The sequence below is a fragment of the Sceloporus occidentalis genome, unplaced genomic scaffold (genome assembly GCF_023333645.1).
Source record: "Sceloporus occidentalis isolate IW3139 unplaced genomic scaffold, rSceOcc1.0.p SCAF_2, whole genome shotgun sequence".
Taxonomy (NCBI): Eukaryota; Metazoa; Chordata; class Lepidosauria; order Squamata; family Phrynosomatidae; genus Sceloporus; species Sceloporus occidentalis.
In genome coordinates, this window is record NW_028316982.1 from 55,334,917 (window position 1) to 55,355,094 (window position 20,178).

Sequence of the window (20,178 nt, forward strand, 5' to 3'; positions counted from 1 at the left end):
CAAATAAATGGGTTAAATAGTAAAGGCTGAACTCTCTAGAAGGAAAAATAACTAGATTGAAGTTGGCATATTTTGAGCATATGATGAGATGGCATAATTCATTGGAAAAGACTGTAATGCTTAGTAAAATTAAAGGCAATTGGAAAAAGAGAAAGGCCACATTACAGATGGATTGATTCAAGAAATGGCGCCACAGCACTGAGTTTGTAAGACTTGATCAGAGCTGATATTAACAGGGTCTCTTGGAGGTCTTTCATGCAAAAGGCCACCATAAATCAAAGTAGATTTGCCAACACATAACAAAGAAAATATGGAGGAAAAGCATCAGTATTGAAGCATCGGCATTTAAGAGGCAAACATCCCTACCCTACATTCAGGGTACTAGCTCTAGAAGGCAACATAGGCCAATAAACTAAAAGCTGAAGATTTAACTGGACTAGGAAATATTAAGGTCAGAGGCATGTTGTAGAGATAAACTACAAAAAGACATATTATAATCATTGCTGAGAAGAAGGAAACTAAATTGTGATATATAAACAGAAAATACAGACACATTAATGTAGGATTTTTTTTAATTGGGGAAAAATTTTATGAGATATAGTAGCACTCTGAAGAATTTGTTACAATTTACAACTCAGTATAAAAAATTAGAAAGATGTATGCAATTACATCTCTAGTGAAGACTTTCTGGATTTTATTCCAGGCTTGACAAAAAGACAAAAAGAAATGCCCCTTTTCTTCCCAACCCAGAATGAACATTTGTGTTAATTGAACTTGTTTTGAGTTATAATCACCTCTGAGCTATTTGCAATTCCTCCACATTTGCATCATCTGTAAAACCTAATGAGTGTATGTCATCTTGGATCTTTCTAATGCACGTCATTAAGCAAAACTACAAATAATGCTAAATGTAAAACCACCCTTGCAAAATTACAATTCCTGTTTTATCCATGATTAATAATGATCAATAGGCTACCAAACCTGTCCATTGCCTTCATGAATTTTACTTAAATGTACACATTGGGCTCCTCCAGATGGGACAAAGGTGTTTGCAGCATTTGTTGCTGCAAAGTTCTTGGGGCTTTTTTAAAAAATCCAAGCAACATTTTTATTGTCCCAAAGTATTTCTGACCAATCTCTGCTCCAGCTGCACATTTTTATCCCCACCCTTGAATGTGAGTTTTTAAAAAGACATATCAATCTCAAGGGACATATCTACATCAGTAATTCTGGTTTCTACCAGGTTTGTGAAAGGCACTAACCACTTCTGAGTATTCCAAATCCTATGAAATTCATGGGGGTCACCATAACTTCACAGGTGACTTGAAGGAACACTCACACACACCCAATGATGGGTATGGTGATGTTGGCTAGAAAGATAAAAGTAAGATTCTTCTCTAATCTTCTTCTTCTCCATCCTCATCTCTTTTTTCTTTTCTTTTTTTTAACTTAATAGCAACTTACTGCATTAGTGCACTAGTGAAATTATACTTTGGCATTACAGCAGTATAAAACTGAGAAAAACTTCTAAAAATTCAGAGACCATAAGCTCATACCCATGATTTAAAATAAAATTAAAATAAAATAAAAAGAAAGAAAGAAATCTTTGGAAGAACCCTAGTGCAAATCTGATAAATTGCTATAACCAGTAACAAGCAACCCCAAAACAGAATGGAGAAGGGTGCACTCCATACAGGTGTAGTGATGTGTGAGGGAATAATTGTCTCACCAGTTGAAATTTTCTTTTGGTGAAACCTTTTTAATAATGACCAGTGTCCCAACCCTTCTGCCCTTACCCTGTCGTTTTTTCTGTACCTACTCAATGAAAATTGTCTCACTACATCCATGGTACAGACACAGAACAAGTGGAAGTGGAAGTGACAAGAACTGGCAAAATCCAACAATATCCAAGGAGTTATGCTGCAAGAGCTCACATTTTTTTAGACCAATAACAAAAATTAATTCTGCCAAGTGTACTAAAGTAACAGCCATTCTCAGATATTTTAAACACATACTGATTTAGCATAGCCAAAATAAAATTGTGGGATACTAGCTACAGTTACCCCTAAGCTCAGGTCAAATAGTTATGTATAAACTGCAACTGAATTTACCTATTTATGCATTTACCTACCTACCCATTTACCTACATATGCAAATAAAGTTTACAGTAAAAGGTTCACAAGAACAAGGTGGTAACATTTGGTGCAAATAAGCTTCATTAGGGCTTAGCTTAGTCACAACTATCTTCCCATGTCACCATGTTCTTCAGTGCACCAATAACTTTAGATTCTTGTAATGTATGTGAATGTGTTAGAGGCTGCAATCCTATCCTACACACAGGTATAGGATAGTCCCATTGAGAAACATATTACTATATAAACATGCTTTTGGTGGACTGGCCAAATGAAAATACATACTGACTGACTGAAGAACCTACTCATCTACAGGACCTATCAGGTTTCCCTTAATTCTCTATTGTCAATCTAGCTTTATCAGTTATCTATCCAGCTTTGATCCCTATTATGTTCCCATAATCTCAAAGAATCAAACACTTGTCTCTAAAGAACCTGCTTTGATTTGTTTTTGCAATTTGATTAAATTCTAACCAGAAATGGAGAATCTTTGATGTTCCAGATGTTTTGGCCTGCAGCCCACATCAGCTCCAATGGTAAAAGACTGTGGGAATTGTTCCAAAAGATCTGAAAGGCCTAAGGTGCCCCACCCTTGTTCTAGAAAATTTATATGAATTTGAAATAACTTGAATTAAACTGAGAAAGGGGACTTAGCCCAAGATGTGTAGCAAGTACATTTCTATACCACTTAAGCACTCCCTAAGTGTGCAAAGCTAATTTTCCCCAACAATCTGGATACTCATTTTAGCAACCTTGGAAGGATGCAAGCCTGAGTCAAGCCTAAGGCCCTGGCTGGTATTGAACTCATAATCTTATGGTTTGTGAGTGAGTGGCTGCACTACAGGCATTTAACCACTGGGCCACCAGGGCTCTTCTCTATGAGCTGCACCAACTTGAAGTTTGGGCAGATCAACACAGAATATTATTTTATGATATATTTAGGTTTAAAAAGGTATTTCCACAACTCTCCATACTACTTTGAATAATTTGAATACTGCATGAATAATTTTAAAAGTAATCTCACAATTACCTTAAAAGGAAGAAATTATGGAGGCTAATTTTAGATGAAGCTGTATGTTACACAACACTTTCCAAAATTAGAAATTCTTCCAAGAACACACCCCTCCACTAATTTCAATGGCAGTTTGGGGGTCAGTTATCAACTAGATGCATTCACCCTCCACCTCCCACACTGGGTGACACCAACTCTAGTATTGCCACTGGGCCACAGAATGGAAAAGTTACTGGGGAGAGTTCTGACCCAAAAAATAACATTTCCATGTTCTGTAAATTGGTCACTAAAATCACTCATGAATATTAGCCTCTATGATATTCTTAAGAAAGTTCTATTTGTGATTTAGAGATAGTTTACATTCCTTTTGGCCCCTTTTAGATACTGGCTACAAACCGACACAATTAAGCAGTTGTTTGTTGTTGTTAACTGCCCTTGAGTCAGCTCTGACTCGTGGCAACCCTGTGGGTGAGACATCTCCAAGACCCAATGTCATCCACTGCTCTGTGTAGGTCCTGTAGATTCAGGCCCATGACCTTCCTGACTGAGTCCAGCCATGTGGCTTGCAGTCGTTCTCTTTCTGCTGCCTTTAGCCTTCCCTAGCATTAGCTCTGCAAGACTGGTTGTCTTTGAACAAGGAAGTTATCTGCTTATGAAGGATGGCCATTCTATTCATTCACTGGAATCTTACAAACCACAGCTTTGGCAACTATCTAAAAGGAACAACGAGGAGTCGTAGAAACTGCAAAATGTTTGTAGCAGTGAGTTCTGTAAGAGACTTGTTCATACCTTCTTTCATCAATGGGATGATGAATCTGGAATGGGATCTGGAAACAACATATGAACTAATCTTTAACTTCATTGGCCTTGAATATGATAGTATGCTATGTTTAGAAATGTAGAGATAACACAGTATTTTGTGCTGAGTATATACACCCATTAGAGGACCTTCATTTTAACCCTCAGCTACTTGACAGCTTTACAGTCCTGTCACCCTGTGTTTGTCATTAATGCTACTGTTGTGACTAAAGGTATCCACTAAACTGATTCAATCCAACAAGGGCTGTAGTAGGAAGACAATAATAACTGTAAAGTCAGAAAAAGAAGGTAAATTTAAAAGGAAATACAAAAATGTGATCATGAACAGAAAGTCTCTTCTTTTTCCAAATGCATGACTGAACCTTTGTTCAGTGAGGCCTGTTACCACTGTCTTTTGTTACAACTGGTTTCCCAGGAAAGGTTCTGTCCATTTTGAAATATCCATGAAGATAGAAGAGGAACTATGGTAGAGCCATAAACATGGGAGAGCCCCTTCCTTTTTCCAGACATCTTTGGCACAGTTGTACGTTTCCATCTCCACCTGATAGTCACCATCCATACCTTTCCAATAGCCCCCTGTGACAAAAAGTTTACCTCCAAGGGGTACCATGCCTCCATTTTCATGGAGGGTGTGAAGTTGCTGCACCTGCCAACAAAGAATTGACATCATTAATGTTTAGAGTACATATTATGTGGCATGTCTTAGGAAACCACAAGTGGGTTTATACTTAGAGAAGAAACAAGGCACCAGATACTGTCTGATCTTGGAAGCTAAGCAGGGTCAGCCCTTGGATGGGAGACCACCAATGAATACCAGGTACTATAGGCTATATTTCAGAGAGAAGAACTGGCAAAATCACCTCTGAATATTCCTTGCCCAAGGAAACGTTATGAAATTCATGAAGTCACCATAAGTCTACAGGCAATTTGAAGGCACACATACTATCTAGTTGGTGGATGGGACTCTCATATGCTAGCTGGAAAATAAAAAAAAATGATGTTGTTTAGTGGTTGAAAAGCATGTTGTTGTTGTGTGCCTTCACGTCATTTCCAACTTAAGTTGATCCTAAGGCAAAGGAGGGTTGCCATTGCCTTCCTCTGAGGTTGAGAGTGTATGACTTTTCCAAGGTCAACCACTAGGTTTCATGACCAAGCAGGGAACTGAACCCTAGTCTCTAGGTTGTAGTTCAACACTCAAATCATTATGCCATGCTGGCTCATGGTTGCAAAGTATACTGCCAATTAATAAAATGAAGCCCCTTGGGTCTCCCAACCCCATTGTTAACAAGATTTTGAAGTAGCTGGAGTAATTTTATGAAGAATATATATATATATATATATATATATATATATATATATATATATATATATCCATATATATGCCTGCCCTAGGACTGAGATCTGCTGGAAGAGCCTCCTCTGTTGTCTACCAATTGAAACAATAAGTTGCAGGAAGACGTGGGAAAGGGACTTCTCTGTTGTAGCACCCAATTTGTGGAATGCCTTCCTTTTGGAGGTTTGATTGGCACTAATGTTGTTGTTTTTTTCTGACAACAAATTGAAACATGACTGTTTATTAAAGCCTTTGGGACCTAATTTACTTTTTTCAAAAGGTATCTGAGACACTGTTCTAGCTGAACTTGATGTGTGGCATATGTACAAAAAATATCTGGTTTGTAGTCCCTTGAACTGCAATTAAAAAAACAAAAAACTACAGTAACCATTTATTTCTCTACTTCCTGCCTTACAAGGCATTTTGCACACTGGTAACCAGGCTGAGTTATGTACACTACTTGTCTTTACTGCTGTTCTCTTCTCCTGGAGAACACAATGAAAACAGCAACAGGTGAAGCTGTACATGAACAGTCCTTAGATACAACCAAGAGCTTCCTGCAGAGAAGCTGCCTGATGATCAGATGGCACAGTGGGAACCTTAAAGAGGCCACTGACAAAAGTATAACTAATGGACTGATTTATTTACTTTACTTTATTTATATATTGTCTTTCTCCAAGACCAGGACCTAAGGTGGCTTCCATAACATATTAAAAACTTTAAGCAAATTTTAAAAACACCATATTAAAATACTATAAAACTGATTCAAAAACATACAAAAGTTAAAAAGAGACCTTTATCTAGGAAAAAAAAACCCTTTCCCTGACAAAACATTGAAAAGCTTGCTTAAATAAGAATGTTTTTGCCAGCAGGCAAACGGACAGCAGGGAGGTAACCAGGACTGATGGAAACCAACAGCATTAACTATTATTCATCAGTCTAGGGTGATTAAGAGGTTGGCAGAGTACCCTCTGCACCTGTCATGGAGACTGGAGTGGGCGCTACAAGGTCAGCTGACCACTGACACTATGTGAACAGCTGCAGCAGGATTTCAGAATGATGCTGCATAAGCCAACCCTCCAACAACATTACACATGTCTAAACTGAAGCCAACAGGACAAGGGAACAGGGCCATGGTGTGCTTCTGTCTGGGATACCCTCAATCAAGGAATGGGCTTCATGCCATTTTGGAATACGGACAGTAGCCTGTATATTAAACCACAGCGTCTGTTTTGGTGACATTTCTATCAAGGCATTATAACCTTTTGTTACATTTTCTAAGAAAATGTTTTAAATGTGTTTTAAAAAAAACTATGTACAAGGGGAACAATAAAGGTGTCTAACTGGTTATGACTTCTACAGTTTAAGTTTTAATTTATTTCTGCTGATGGTATGTTTTTGATACTGATTTTATGATTTAGAGTCACAGTGGCTCCCAAACTTTGGTCCTACAGGTGTTTTGGATCTCAGTTCCCAGAAGCCCCACCTTGGCCAACAGTCAAGAATTCTGGGAGCTGCAGTCCAAAACATCTGAAGGGCTAAAATTTGGGAACCACTGATTTAGAGACATCTTAAGCACCCTTTTGGGTACAAATGAAATAAACTGCATCTTTAACTTCTCAACACGTCTACAGACCATGGAAATATGTAACCACTTCCTTTTTTATTATTGTCACAAATACACAACATACCCACCTACCCATACCTTCCTTGGCAGCATGTCATTATAGTCATAACTAATGATGCCCCCACAGCTACATTTGAAGTCTGCCAGCACCTCAACTGAAGTGTTTCTAAAGTGCTGGAGATCAGGGTGCCCACATTCACTACCAGTGATGAGATTTCTTGTGAACAGGCAGCTGGCAGCTGCCACAACTGCTTGACCCAAAGCACCCCACAACTAGGAGACCACTGCAGATGTCATTTTCCAGCACCCCAATCTCCATGCTTGCAAAGGTAAGTTTTTGGGATCATGTTCACTTGTTCATGACCATAAATATGAATCCTTAGAAGTTACAATATCGTGTATCCAGATTACAATATCATAACTGCTGAACAAGATGCCAGCCTATGTGTTGGGTTTTTTTTTATGCCAAGTAGACTACTTTTTTTTAAATGTGCAAAATAAAGATGTAGCCATGTAGACTATGGACTTAGTGGGGGGGGGTTAAAATGAAGCTGGGGGCATTCTGGTTTTTTGCTTTGTTTTTCCTGTCATTTCTACAAGGAACATGGCCGTATACCTCTTTTCTCCCTTCCATTTTACCATTATTTTAGTGTGATGTAATCTTTCTTCTCATAGTATTTTTAAGTTTATGTAAGCCAACTCTAACTGAGGAAAGACAAGAAAAAAAAATAAACTAGCTTGTTCTCTACAACACCACTCCATAGTAGATTAGACTGAGAGCAACTTGCTCACAATTATTCAGTAAGTTTTGTGACTTGAGTGGGGATCTGAACTCAGGTCTCCAAAGTTCAAGTCTAATCCAACTAGCTCCAACTGTCTGCCTGAAAGAAGAAAAGCCCTCCCTGCATCCACCATCTTGAGGGAGAGAGAGGCAGGCTAGCTCCACCAGGCCTGCCTGGAAGAAGACAAGCCCTCCCTCCGGTCCATCTGCCTTGGTCCAGGCCTCAGAGGGAGAGAAGAATACTGGACCTGATTCCCTCCCTCCCTCACCATTCCCTTCTCCTTTTGTGTCGTGTCTTTTAGATTGTAAGCCTGGGGCAGGGAACCGTCTGTTATCCCCTCTGTTGTAAACCGCTCAGATTCCTAGTGATTGGGCGGTATATAAATAAATCCTATTATTATTATTATTATTATTATTATTATTATTATTATTCCTATCTCATTTTTTTTCCAGACTACTTCCCATTTACCCACCTTCTGCCATATGTTAGCATCTGGATCATACACATACACTTTCTTTGTGTTGTCACCAATAAGGTATATTACTCCATGCAAAGAGGCACAGCGAGGACCAGACAGGTACTTTGGGATGAAAGGCGATGCAATTACACTCCAGACATCTGTAAACAAAGAAATACATTTGTCTTCATTAAGAAATCTTCAATATTCTTGAACAAAGAGAATGTTTTTTGCTGATTAAAAAGATCACTTAGAAGAATGATGGATTAATCTCAGAGAAAAGTTAAGGGGCAAGAAATGGAGTAGAACTAAAATAGGGATGGCAGAGAAGGTTCATAGGGCTTGGGTTTTGCTCCATCATTTATTCAAGCAGTCCAGACCAATCTTGTTAATGTCAAAAGGCTTGCATACAAATATAACAGGGTTCTCAGATCCTAGGCCAGGGCCCTTACTTTCAGGACCTGAATGCACTTTTCCAGTCCTCAAAGCAAAAGGAAGAATCTCAGGGCAAAACTGCTGCCTTGAAAAACGTGTGTGAGTTCATCATTTGTTTGACTTAGATTTTTTTCTCCATACTTTATGCAACTGTGGTTGACACTTAAAATATCATACTTAGTGATATTAGAGGGATGCCCCTTGTAACATCATCCCTGTAATGTCACCAGGAATCCCTTCTCTTACGTCATAAGTGGTCATCCCTAGGTCTCAGGTTTTGGTCCATGAATCTGGAATAGCTTGACCTGACAAACCTAATATATAAAACCAGTGTCAATGAGACAGCAGACTATCCTCCATTTTCAACCTAATACCTTGGCTTAATTTATTCACATAACTCCTGTCGTCATTATTGCCTTGGTCACAGATCCTCCAGTATGACTCTCTGGTCAACATCCAGCAAAACAAAACAAAACAAAAGAAAAGATATGATCACTCAGTAGCCCCAAATTATGAGTCCTTTGGAAAAGCCTTCCCTCTTCCTTCTTACCAATGGCAGGGTTGTAACACTGCAGGGTCAAGGCATTGTATTTGACAGCACAAGAGCCAATCAGGTATAGCTTGCCAAGACATCCAGCTACTGCAAAGTTGCTGACATACTTCAGGGCAGGGCTGACAAAACACCAGCTGTCATTATAAGGATCATAGCACTCCACCTCCACAACGTCCACTTTGGTGCCTGCAGACCATGTGAGAAATATAGAAGATTTTTGAGTGTGTCAGAGGTCTACAGTCATGTGGACTAAACAACATGCATGCTTAAGTAACATATTTCCCTATGAGCTTTGGATCTTTATTTACATCAGCCATACTGTTGTTGATTCTTCTGTACAATAATGTTAGGGATATACAGTGCTGTACTAATGTTCAAAATAAGCAGGATTAATCTTGTTAGTGCCAAGATAAGAGCCTGTCAGCCCCACCCACCCAAGAATTTTGTCTCAAGTTTCCCCGTGAGCAGACAATGGGTCTTCTGTTGTGCTTGTCATTTCTTCAGCTCTGATAACCACAGAATCACTCCTCCTCTCCCCCCTTCCCCCCCCCCCCTTCATTCCCATCTCTTATAGAGAAAGCCTTTGTGGCAACTGGATCTACCAGTAATGGAAGGTACTTTGCTAATTGATGGTCTGTTTACATATCCAATGCAATGCCATTCTGTCTTTGCCCTGTGAGACACGTCATACATTTCCAGGTATTTCTCCATCTACTTCACCCTGAATAACTTTTGGATGGTCTCAGTGACTGCTCTGTCAGGTTTCCCTCAGTGCCCTCTACTGTTTCTACTGTTACGTTACAGCCTACCACCAATGGCATAGATCTCTCCATTGAGGACAGCATTAGCATGGTTTGTCCGAGGCTTCAGCATTGGAGCAATAGATTTCCAGGCACCCTTCTTCAGGCAGAAGCACCAAGACTGGGTTGTGGACCATGTGTCATTCTGGGAGCCTCGGGAGCCACCTGAAGAGGTAAATAGGGAACATGAGACACTGCCATATACCAAATCAGATCATTGTGTCCATCTATCTCAACACTATTTACAACAATTGACAGTGGTCTCCCATGCTTTCAGAGAGACTCCTTTCTAAGAGGCCTCACACACACATGGCTAATAGATTTGTGTGTGTACTTCAAATGAAAGTACTACAGTATTAAAATGTTATATTCTTGCAAATTTGGGGGAAGTTGATTTGTGGATTTGATATAATGGATTTAGAATCCTAATAAGAAGCTTTGATCTGTAGTTCCCACATTTAGAAGCCTTCAGTGACAAAACAACAACCTAAAGCTGTCAGGGACGCTTTAGCTGTGAAGTTTCTGCATAGTAGAAGACGACAGTGACAAACCACCTCTGAGTATTCCTGAGTATTCCTTATCTAAGGAAACCCAAGATTAATGGGGTCACCATAAGAATAAGTTATTTGAAGGTGCACATGAACCTTCCCATGCACACCCACACCTGCACACACAAGGGGTTGGATTCAATGACCCTTGAAGAATCCATCCCAGTACTATGATTCATTAAAGATGAAAATCTGCTGAATTAGCAGGTAAACAATGTGATATAAAATGGTGGTAATTAGTTAGATTTACATTTGATCAGTTGACTATGTTATCTAATTGCTACAATTTAAATGATTTGTTTTAGATTTTTAAAAAGCTCAAACAAACCAACAAACCCAAGAAATCAGTATAATACACACACACACACACACACACTGATATCAACATTAATTTGGGAAAAGCACCATCCTCACCTGTAACATAAACATCATTGTTCAGAGCAATCATAGAAAAGCCCCATTTATTATAATCTGGAAAATCCGGTAGAGCAATCCAGTTTTCTGAAATGAGAAAATCAAGTCTGTTAGTGGTCATGGGTCAGTTATAACTAGTTGAGTGCTCTGATTTCCCTGTGAGCCTTGCCTTACACAATATGATATGGGTGTTTCTGCATAGATGCTTTTATTCCTGGGCCAGGAGAAGTGAGGAATGTGGATTACATGAGTGGATTCTTGTGCACAAACAAAAAGTCAAAACAGAAAAGCTAAAGCTGTCAAATGGAGGAATGATTATTGTTGTCAATCGATATGGAGAGGGAATAAGAGGAAGGATTGTTGGGGGAGATTTGGCTCAGTCTTCAAAATACTAGTTCATATGTGAAGAGACATCCAGGTTGATAAATCTAAGTGGCAGGCAGTATACACTAGTAACAGATAGGGAGATCTGGGCAACAAGACGAAACCAGACATCATCGGAACAGAGGTGGTGCTGAAAGGCATTGGGTTTTATGAAAACACCAAGTGGTAATAGGGGATCAAGATTAGAATGCTGAAGGAATAGAACAGTGGTGAGAAATTCAGATTCCAACACATGGAGGCCCACAACTGCCATCATCCTCAGCCATAATGGCCAATAGCCAGTGATGATGTGAGCTACTGTCAGACACTATTTAGAACAGCTCAATTTCTGGACTAGGGAGTAGGCAGCAGGACAAACAAAAGTGAGACATTCAAGGCTAATCCTGTCCTCTTGTTCTTCTCTGCGACTGGTACTATGTCTGCAGCATGTGATGTGTATGTGGCCTTTGCTATAGGTAGAATATTCATCAACTATGATAAGTTCCCCTTCTCTTTGGAGATAGTGTTGAAGATGATCATTGACCCACAGCAATGTCCTCTTTTAATTTCATGACTCTAAGATATTGTGCAGCAACTAAACAGAGGTTGGATGGACATCTGTCAGGAGTGCTTTGATTGTGTATTCCTGCATGGCAAGGAGTTGGAATGGATGGCCCTTGTGGTCTCTTCCAACTCTATGATTCTATGATTTTAACTAAGAACTGCCCCCTCCCTTTTAGTGTCCTTAGAAAGGAGGGTCCTAGGCCTCCTGGGCACTTGTGCTGCTTTATTGTGTGTGCCCAGGTATAGAGATGCCACCCTCTAATAGGCTACCCTGCTCATGACTGAAGAAGCCATACCCCTCAGTACTAGTTAGACCACAGTGCTGGCTTCAGTCAAGAAGACATGACCAAACATTATTAGAACAAGTGTAGAACTGAAGTTCACTTATGGACTTCCTAATTAACCCCACTTCTTTGGGGAGGGGGAAAAAAACCCAGATAATTTTCTTATTGGAATCACTATGTTTATAACTGCATATGCTTGGAGGTAATTATGTATGGTTATTAACTGTTTCTATGTTCACAGTATTGTCAAAATGAACTCCAATTGCATCATCTTGCCCAGACAGTGCCAAAGATGCCAAAGGTCTCTCTCAGATTTCTATTCCTTCCTCTAAATTAGTTCCCCTCCCACCCTGCCATGCAGTGTGTTTGCACAGCTATCCTGAGAGGGTCTAATGGCAACGTCAGCCTGGGATGAAGGCAGCTGCTCAGCGGTGACAAATGCCAAAGAAACGCATAGCAATTACATCATCTGGAAATCTCTTGTTTGTCAGGGGCTACGTAATTCTAGATTCAAGTCTAAGCCATGGTTGGTTCTGCCTATACTAGCGTTTCTTTTACATAACATGTGTGTGGTTTGGATAAAGTGTTTTATATTAATAGTTTAAAAATTATTTGTCTTTCAGCTTCTTTTGCTTACTAACTAAGGCACTGTATAAGGGAAGATCTAATTCTTGGACAATTAAAACACATTATAAAATAGTTGATAACACTGGGTGAAATTTGTAGACGGCAAGAGGTTTTAAGTAAAGAACTAAGAGGGAATGAATGATACAACCTCACTAATAAGGTTGGGAGCAGGGACCATGAAGCCCTGTGAAGAGCCTGACCTGATGTAGAAATCCCTGGAATTCTAACAGATTTAGATCTTATGTTTTCCCCAAACCACAACAAGGTCTTGAAACTTGTGCATTTTTCAGTTCAGTACAGAATGATAATGTAAGTGGCACAGGAACAAGGTGAATTTGTTCAGAGACTCTGGTGCATATTTGATTTCTGCTGTTTCTAAATCCCACACATACAATGGTCATTACACTGCAGTGGCTAGCATCATCATGACCCTGTTTACACCCTAACATAAAGATATTCTGAGTCAGAAGGAGCTGTTGGTGCCAGACACATACTTGTTTTGGTGTTATAAAATGCAAAGTTCCTGGAAATTGGTGGTGATTGTCCTTCTTCTTCATTCTCATCCAAAGCTCTACCTCCTACCACCACCAGCACCTCTTCAAGCTTTTGTGGAAGGGCTTTCAGTCTCTGCTGGACAAAAGGCCTGTTCTCCACCTAAGAGATAATGAAAACATCAGTGTCACAACACCAAGAGCTAACAATCTGCCATCTTCCTTTGCCTCCCATACTGTAAACATTAAATCTAAAACTTTTATGATGGAATTCAATAAAGAAAAAAAATACCAAACGTTCCTATAGGATCCTGTTGTTAACTGCCCTCGAGTCGACCCTGACTTATGGTGACCCTGTGGATGAGACACCTCCAGGCTCCCCTGTCCTCCACTGTTCTGCTTAGTTTCTGCAAATCCAGGCCCATGACCTCTCTAATTGAATCTATCCATCTGGTGTGTGGTACTCACTCTTTCTACAACCCTCTGCCTTTCCTAGCATTTCTCAGCACCCTATGGGTTACATCATTATATAGGCTAGAATCTGTAACAACCAAATCAAATTCCCCAATGTAAGATGTACAGCACACTACTTTCTTCCCAGTAGTTGGACGTGTTGCCCTCAGTACTCTGGTGTCTGACAGGACACCAAGCCAATGCTTGCTCAAGGGAATTTGTAGTTAGTCCAAACTGAGAGATTTAGAAGGACAGGAAACTCAGTCTTAAGGGATCTTTCCCAGCTTTTACAGGATCCAAATTCACACAGAACTCCAGAGACAGACTTTCAAATAAAATAATAAGCTTTATTTTAAAAGGGGAATAAATGCACTCACTCATGCACACAATCACACACACATACAAGAACTAACAAAATCAAAGGTGGGAAGTTGGGATAGGTATGAAGTGTCACTGATGGTGATAATTACCTATGCGGATCTTGACTCCAGTAGCTGAGGGTCCAGTATGAGGAGAGGACTCAATGGCTCCTGTGGCACGTGGTGATGGCAAGCGTATTGAGGTGCTAAGCCAAGCAAACCGACAGAGTTTCTGCCTGCTGCTAGACTGAGTCAAAGACCGGCTGTAATAGTGCCAATATTTATACCCAAAATATCCCTTGGGGGCAAATACTAACAGTTTGAAAGGATTAAGTGTTTTGGAATCAGTCTTCCAGGGTAGGAACAATGGACCAAAGCTGAATTGAAAGAGGGGCAATAGATGTGCATTTCCCAAACAAGAGGGGATTAGCATGCAGGATCACCGATGCATTGTTTATCTTCCCTGTGCTTTGCCTCAGATCTCCTCTTACCTCCTCTAAATGTGTCATGATCCAGTCTAGCTGGGGCCCAAGGCAACTCCTAGTGCTAGCCTTCATACAGAGATTTACTTCAATATCATGGCATCTGCAGAGGGGTCATAGAAGTGCCTATATGTTTTATTACATTTTTGATATATAAAAATATGAGGGGTAAATCAGGGACCTATGGGGTAGTAACAGAGGTCTCCTCCTCCTCCTCCTCCTCTTGTCCTTCAAGTAGCTCAAGGAAGCATATATGGTTTTCCTTCCCTCCACCTCACTTTATCCTCACATCAAGAGACAGTATGAGAGGGAGTGACTGACTCAACATCGCTTAGTGAGTTTCATGGTTCAGTGAAGACTTGAAACTGACTCTCCAAAGCAAGCCCCAGTCCAACATTCCAACCACAATATAACACTTGCTTCCATTCACCTTTTAAAGCTAAAGTGTGGCATGATGAATGAATGGTACTAAGTAAAAGTAGGTTTTCCTATCAAAGAATCATTGAGCTCATTTCTCAGATATGAATATTAATACTCTTATCTGGGAAATGTAGACATTTTATTTTCATCCAATGAAAACAATTTTTTCAGACTGTCCATTAACCATTAGAACATGATTTTCAGCCAGAGCCATTCAATTTTTGTTTGCTACTTTATTTTTTGTGCGGGTGAGGATCGGTCAAGGCAGAACAAAAGTCCTGATTGTAGCTTCTCACAGTTGCTTGTGGCAAAACAAACAAACAAAAAGGTGGGAAATGTTGACATGATGCTTAGTGGCCTAATCCTGAATAGATGCTGTTACAAGTGAGTGATTGTTAAACAGTGTCCAGAAAAGGAAGTCAAGCACTACATCTAGCACCACTGTTTTAGTGAAGGCAAGACCAGTCTGTCACACCTCTCACTCAGATGACCTTGCCATTTGTCTCTGAAGGCAGCCTAAGTGCTCTGTGGGTCCATATACTTTCAGCTTCCCTCAGCCCTCCTTCCATAAAACAGAAGCTGGATCTGGGAGTGATGAAAGAGGGGGGAACGCAATATAGATAATAATAATAATAATAATAATAATAATAATAATAATATGTTTCCCCACCTCTCCCGGTGGATCGAAGCGGGTTACAGACTAAATAACAACACACAGTGTTTACAGCCTGAAGGCTATTAATTTTGGGGAAACCAGACCCTTACTTTTGTAAACTGATTGCTATAATGGATGGGAGGAGAAGGAGAGATCTGGGGAGGAAAAGTACAGGAATTCTCCAGTCTTCTGCTACCCATCAAATGCTATAGTCCTTAACTAATTAATTAAATACAGTGAGGTTTCTTGGAGAAGAAGTAGGCACAGTTTCCTCACAATGACAGTTTCCCATACTCTCAGAGAAGACATGCGGTTCTGAATTTTCTCCTACCTTTAGACGTTAATGGAGCTATCCAAAGTGCTGAAGTGAAGGTGGAGTAGCTATTTTAAAGTTCACACTAAAATTTGGAGTAGATTCATCACTCCACTGACAAGGAGCCAGCAGCCTCAAGTGGCCCAGACCCTTCAGATCAGTAACCAAAAGTCTAAATCAATGCTAATCCACAATATCTTTATCTTTAAAAAAACAAAACACACTCTAGCCACTGAATGTTAGTGACAGGTTAAGAACTCTGTAAATTCCAGTGTCTTGGATAGCAAGGAGAATACTGCCCAGCTCTAGGAACTCCTATATTTTCTATAACTATTACACTATATGGTCCCTTTTCTAACTTAGACTGAAAAGTGGAGCTGTGGTACCTCCAAGAACTGACCGTGCTGCGATGTCTGGTGATGATGGTCTTGCAAGCTTCTGATTCCTGAATCAGTGGTTCTGATGACAAGAGGTTCTGAAGACACTGATCTGGCAATGAGACCAGATGCACTAGGTCAAGGAGCTCTGGAAGGTGGATGGACCTAGCAGATTTTTCATACTTCACCCACCTGAGCACAGCCTCAAGCAGGCTCTGTTCTTCCTGTACTTGTAGTAGACTGTTGGACAGATAAGTAATCAATCTCTCTTTGGATAGCTGAAGAAACTCTTCCTGTTGAGACACAAGCTCAAAATTCTCCTGCAGAAATGACCAGGCCTTGGATGATACCTCTGGACAGCCATGCAACTCCCCAAACTCACAAATTCCTAAACAGTTGGTTGCATCCATCTGCTGCCTTAGGTACCGACTGCAAACTTTCCGGATAGTGGGGAAGTGGAGTTGGTTGGATGTCCGAATTAGAGCCTCTACATTCCCCTGATTGATGGTCACCTTCCCTGTGTAAGCAAAGTCAATCAAAGACTCCATAACAGCAGGATCCACATCTTTGATCTCTACACGGGCTGAAAAGCTTTCCAGGAAGTCACCAGCAAACATGGCATTGAAGTAGTGACTGCAGAGGGCCAGGATACTGCGATGGCAGAGAAATTCATGTCCCCCAACAATCAAGGTGACATCTGCGAGTTTGGGGTTGGAGCGTAAGGCGTGCAGCCCTTCTAGAATGGACTGAGGATGAGATGGAAGGCAAAAATCGAAATCATCAATGTTCCTCACCATGATGGTGTTCCTCTCCCCTTCTCCTGCGACAAATGGCCCTAAGTGCCACCAGTGGAATTTTTTTTTCCTGATCCTAGTCAGAAAGCAGAAAAAAGCAGAATAAAGGTGGTATACAAAAAGGAAATGTTCATTCAAATGGAAAGTCTCCCTACTAGCACTTCTGAATCAATGACATTGTCCAAAATAAGTGCATGCTTTTGAAGCCTGATATTTATTTCATTTTTCATTTATATACCTTCCACAGCCTCAAACCTCCAGACAACAACACCCATCTTATTCCGCCAAAATGGAGAGTATTACATCTGGACTGCAGCAGACTGTGGAATGATGATTCATGGCATTTTCTAATATTCCTTAAGTGAGTTCTCTGGGTTGTGTGTGTCTCCAAATAATAACATGTAAAGTGAAGTCGAAAGCTTTCATGGCTGGCATCCATAATTTTTTGTGGGGATTTTGGGCTATGTGGCCATGTTCTAGAAGAATTTATTCCTGACGTTTTGCCAGCATCTGTGGCTGGTATCTTCCAAGAAATGCCTGCCACAGATGCTGGCGAAACGTCAGGAATAAACTCTTCTAGAGCATGGCCACATAATAAAATGTAAAGTATGTGTCCCTTTTCAAACACCCTGCCAATGCCAAATGTGTATGTCCTGATAGTCTTACTACTAGGAGGGATCCACAAGGACAGAGATGTCAAGATCTGTACCATATCCTCCCTGAAGTTGTTGGGATTTCAAATGTACTTCTGTGTAGAGGGGAATATGGCAGAGCTGTGCTCCAGTGTTGCTGTGCTATAATTTTAGTACCTCTGTGTATTAACCCTTCACAAAACAAAGAACAACTGTAGACTATTACTGAATACCTTGGTTCAGAAGTGGATCAATAAACTGCACAGAAAAGACTGGCCTATATGCTATTGGTAGTTTTAACTGGAGTAGATCCAAATAATTATTGGATTTTATATAACTACTGAATTACCATTTAGCAAGTCATTCAGTGGATCCTCTCTTACTGGGGCTAGCAACTTTGACTCTTTTCTTCAGGGAAGGAAATCTTATGGCTCACCTAGATGATGCTGAACTGCAACAACCAGATTTCTTCCCTATTGGCTGTGTTGGCTAGGACTGGTGGGAGATGCAGACCAGCAACATCTAGAAGGCAGTATAATTTCCACCCCTGCTTTACAGCCTAAGGACAGCACATTTTTGCTTTTTGCTTTTCCATACAGTATCTTGATTTCCTTCCATAGTACTAGAATTTGTCACGGGCAGGAAAGCTTTGAAACCTGGATGTGCATGATGTGGCTGAGAAACTGCCGGCCTTAGTTCACCTTGGTGCCATCATGCTTAAGCTGAAAATCTTTCTGCCATTATGAGTAAGTATCTTTATGACTGAAGTGCCCAGAAAAACAGTGAAAAATGAGCAAACAAAAATGTTAAAATTCTGGTGACTCAACACAGACCAGGGGATAAACTATGCTGTGTGTTGCTAAATCTCATCATATTTCAAGTCTTGTATAAGCACCAACATTTACTAATATGATTCAGACTTGGCCAGATGCAACAGGTATCACAAGACAAGAACTACTAATCCCTAACTGAAACATTGGCTAATAGGAGAGCCTGCAAAGCACTGTGACATGTGACTAGTCGTCAGTCATAAACAATGTGCTCTCATTCAGAAGTATTAACACTACAAGCAATGTAGTGATAGTCAAACTGTTAAGTTTATTTATTTTCACTGGGGGTTGTGAACAGTATTATTTTAATAAACATAGGCCTGTTACAGACTGCCAAAATAAAGCTGCTTCGGGTCTCTTTGGAGGTATGCTATTTAAATGATGCATGCACCCTAAGAATCCGGAAGCTGCACCAAAGCTGCACTGCAGTGCTTAGGAATGGAGTGTGGCTTTGGTGCGACCTCCGGACTCTTAGGACCCATGCATCATTTAAATAGCATACCTCCAAAGAGACCCGAAGCAGCTTTATTTTGGCAGTCTGTAACAGGCCATAGTATCTATCCCATTCAGATAAATGTTTTTGATTTCAATTTCAATCTTGCTCGACCTATTTGACTCCAAGTCACTGAAAAATGTAAAGAAAGCAGTAACATTTGGTTTGTGGGAAGATTTGGGGAGGTGGTCCTCAATCATGCATCTTGCCCTGTGCTCTATGCCAGCTCACAGTGGCTCTGATTAAAATGGGAAGGATGACATCTTCCCACCAAGTCCTCATGTCCGATCTAAAAAGAAATTCATATGTAGGGTATCTGTGGCATGCAAGGCAGGGAATCATCATCATTAGCCAATAAATAAATAAAGTAATAATGCCTGTGTTGTCTCAAATGCTCCTTTTACATGAAGTCTGGGAAATTTCTTCTTCCCTCATACTGCATTGATAGATCTTCCCAGTATTGTTCTCTGAGACATTTGACATTTGTTTCCTAGGAGGCAAGACTTTAAAATTGTGGCTCTTCTCTATGAACAATTTCACACCAGCTCTTACCATGGGGTAAGCGCTGGTAAAACACCAGTAAAACATCAGGGAAGCATGTGTGTGTGCAAGCCTGACATGCTTCTGAAACGTCAGGGAATTGTCCCCTCGCCTCTAGCATCCTTGAATCATTTGCGAAGCAGCAATTTCCTATGAACCAAAACTTTGCATTCATAGAAAATTGCTGCTCCACAAATGATTCAAAGATGCGAGAGGTGAGAGGATGATTCCCTGATGCTTCAGAAATGCATCAAGCCTTCACACACATGTACTTCCCTGATGTTTCACCAGTTTTTTATCAGCTCTTACCCCACGGTAAGCACTGGTGTGAAAATCTCCTATGCCTCATACTGATGGGTTCAATACTGACAGGGTGATAATGATTTCCCCTAATCCAATTTGGCTTTTTCTCTCTGACCCCAAACTGTGCCCTCAGCCCCACCAGAAATCAAAGCCATCAAACCACAGTTCTTACCTTGTTCTCTTCTTTCATCAATTTGATTTGAGAGAATGACTGGGATCAGCCTGCCCAGTTCCTGGGAGGAGATTATTAGCCAGAGTAGGGTTTGATGAAGCAGTTTGTGGCTGT

At 40.4% G+C, this 20,178-nt stretch overlaps 1 protein-coding gene across 1 annotated transcript; it reads right to left on the reverse strand.

Annotated features, from left to right (window-relative positions):
• Positions 1 to 570: 570 nt before the first annotated feature.
• On the reverse strand, positions 571 to 20,178 carry LOC149318343 (kelch-like protein 30). The gene is made up of 8 exons (XM_089509496.1): positions 20,065 to 20,178; positions 16,324 to 17,170; positions 13,245 to 13,404; positions 10,913 to 10,999; positions 9,960 to 10,115; positions 9,148 to 9,336; positions 8,178 to 8,323; positions 571 to 4,609 (listed from the first exon to the last, which is right to left on the reverse strand). Exons 2-8 carry the CDS (start codon positions 17,095 to 17,097, stop codon positions 4,361 to 4,363), a joined length of 1,761 nt encoding a protein of 586 aa, XP_089365622.1. The 5' UTR covers positions 17,098 to 17,170; positions 20,065 to 20,178; the 3' UTR covers positions 571 to 4,360.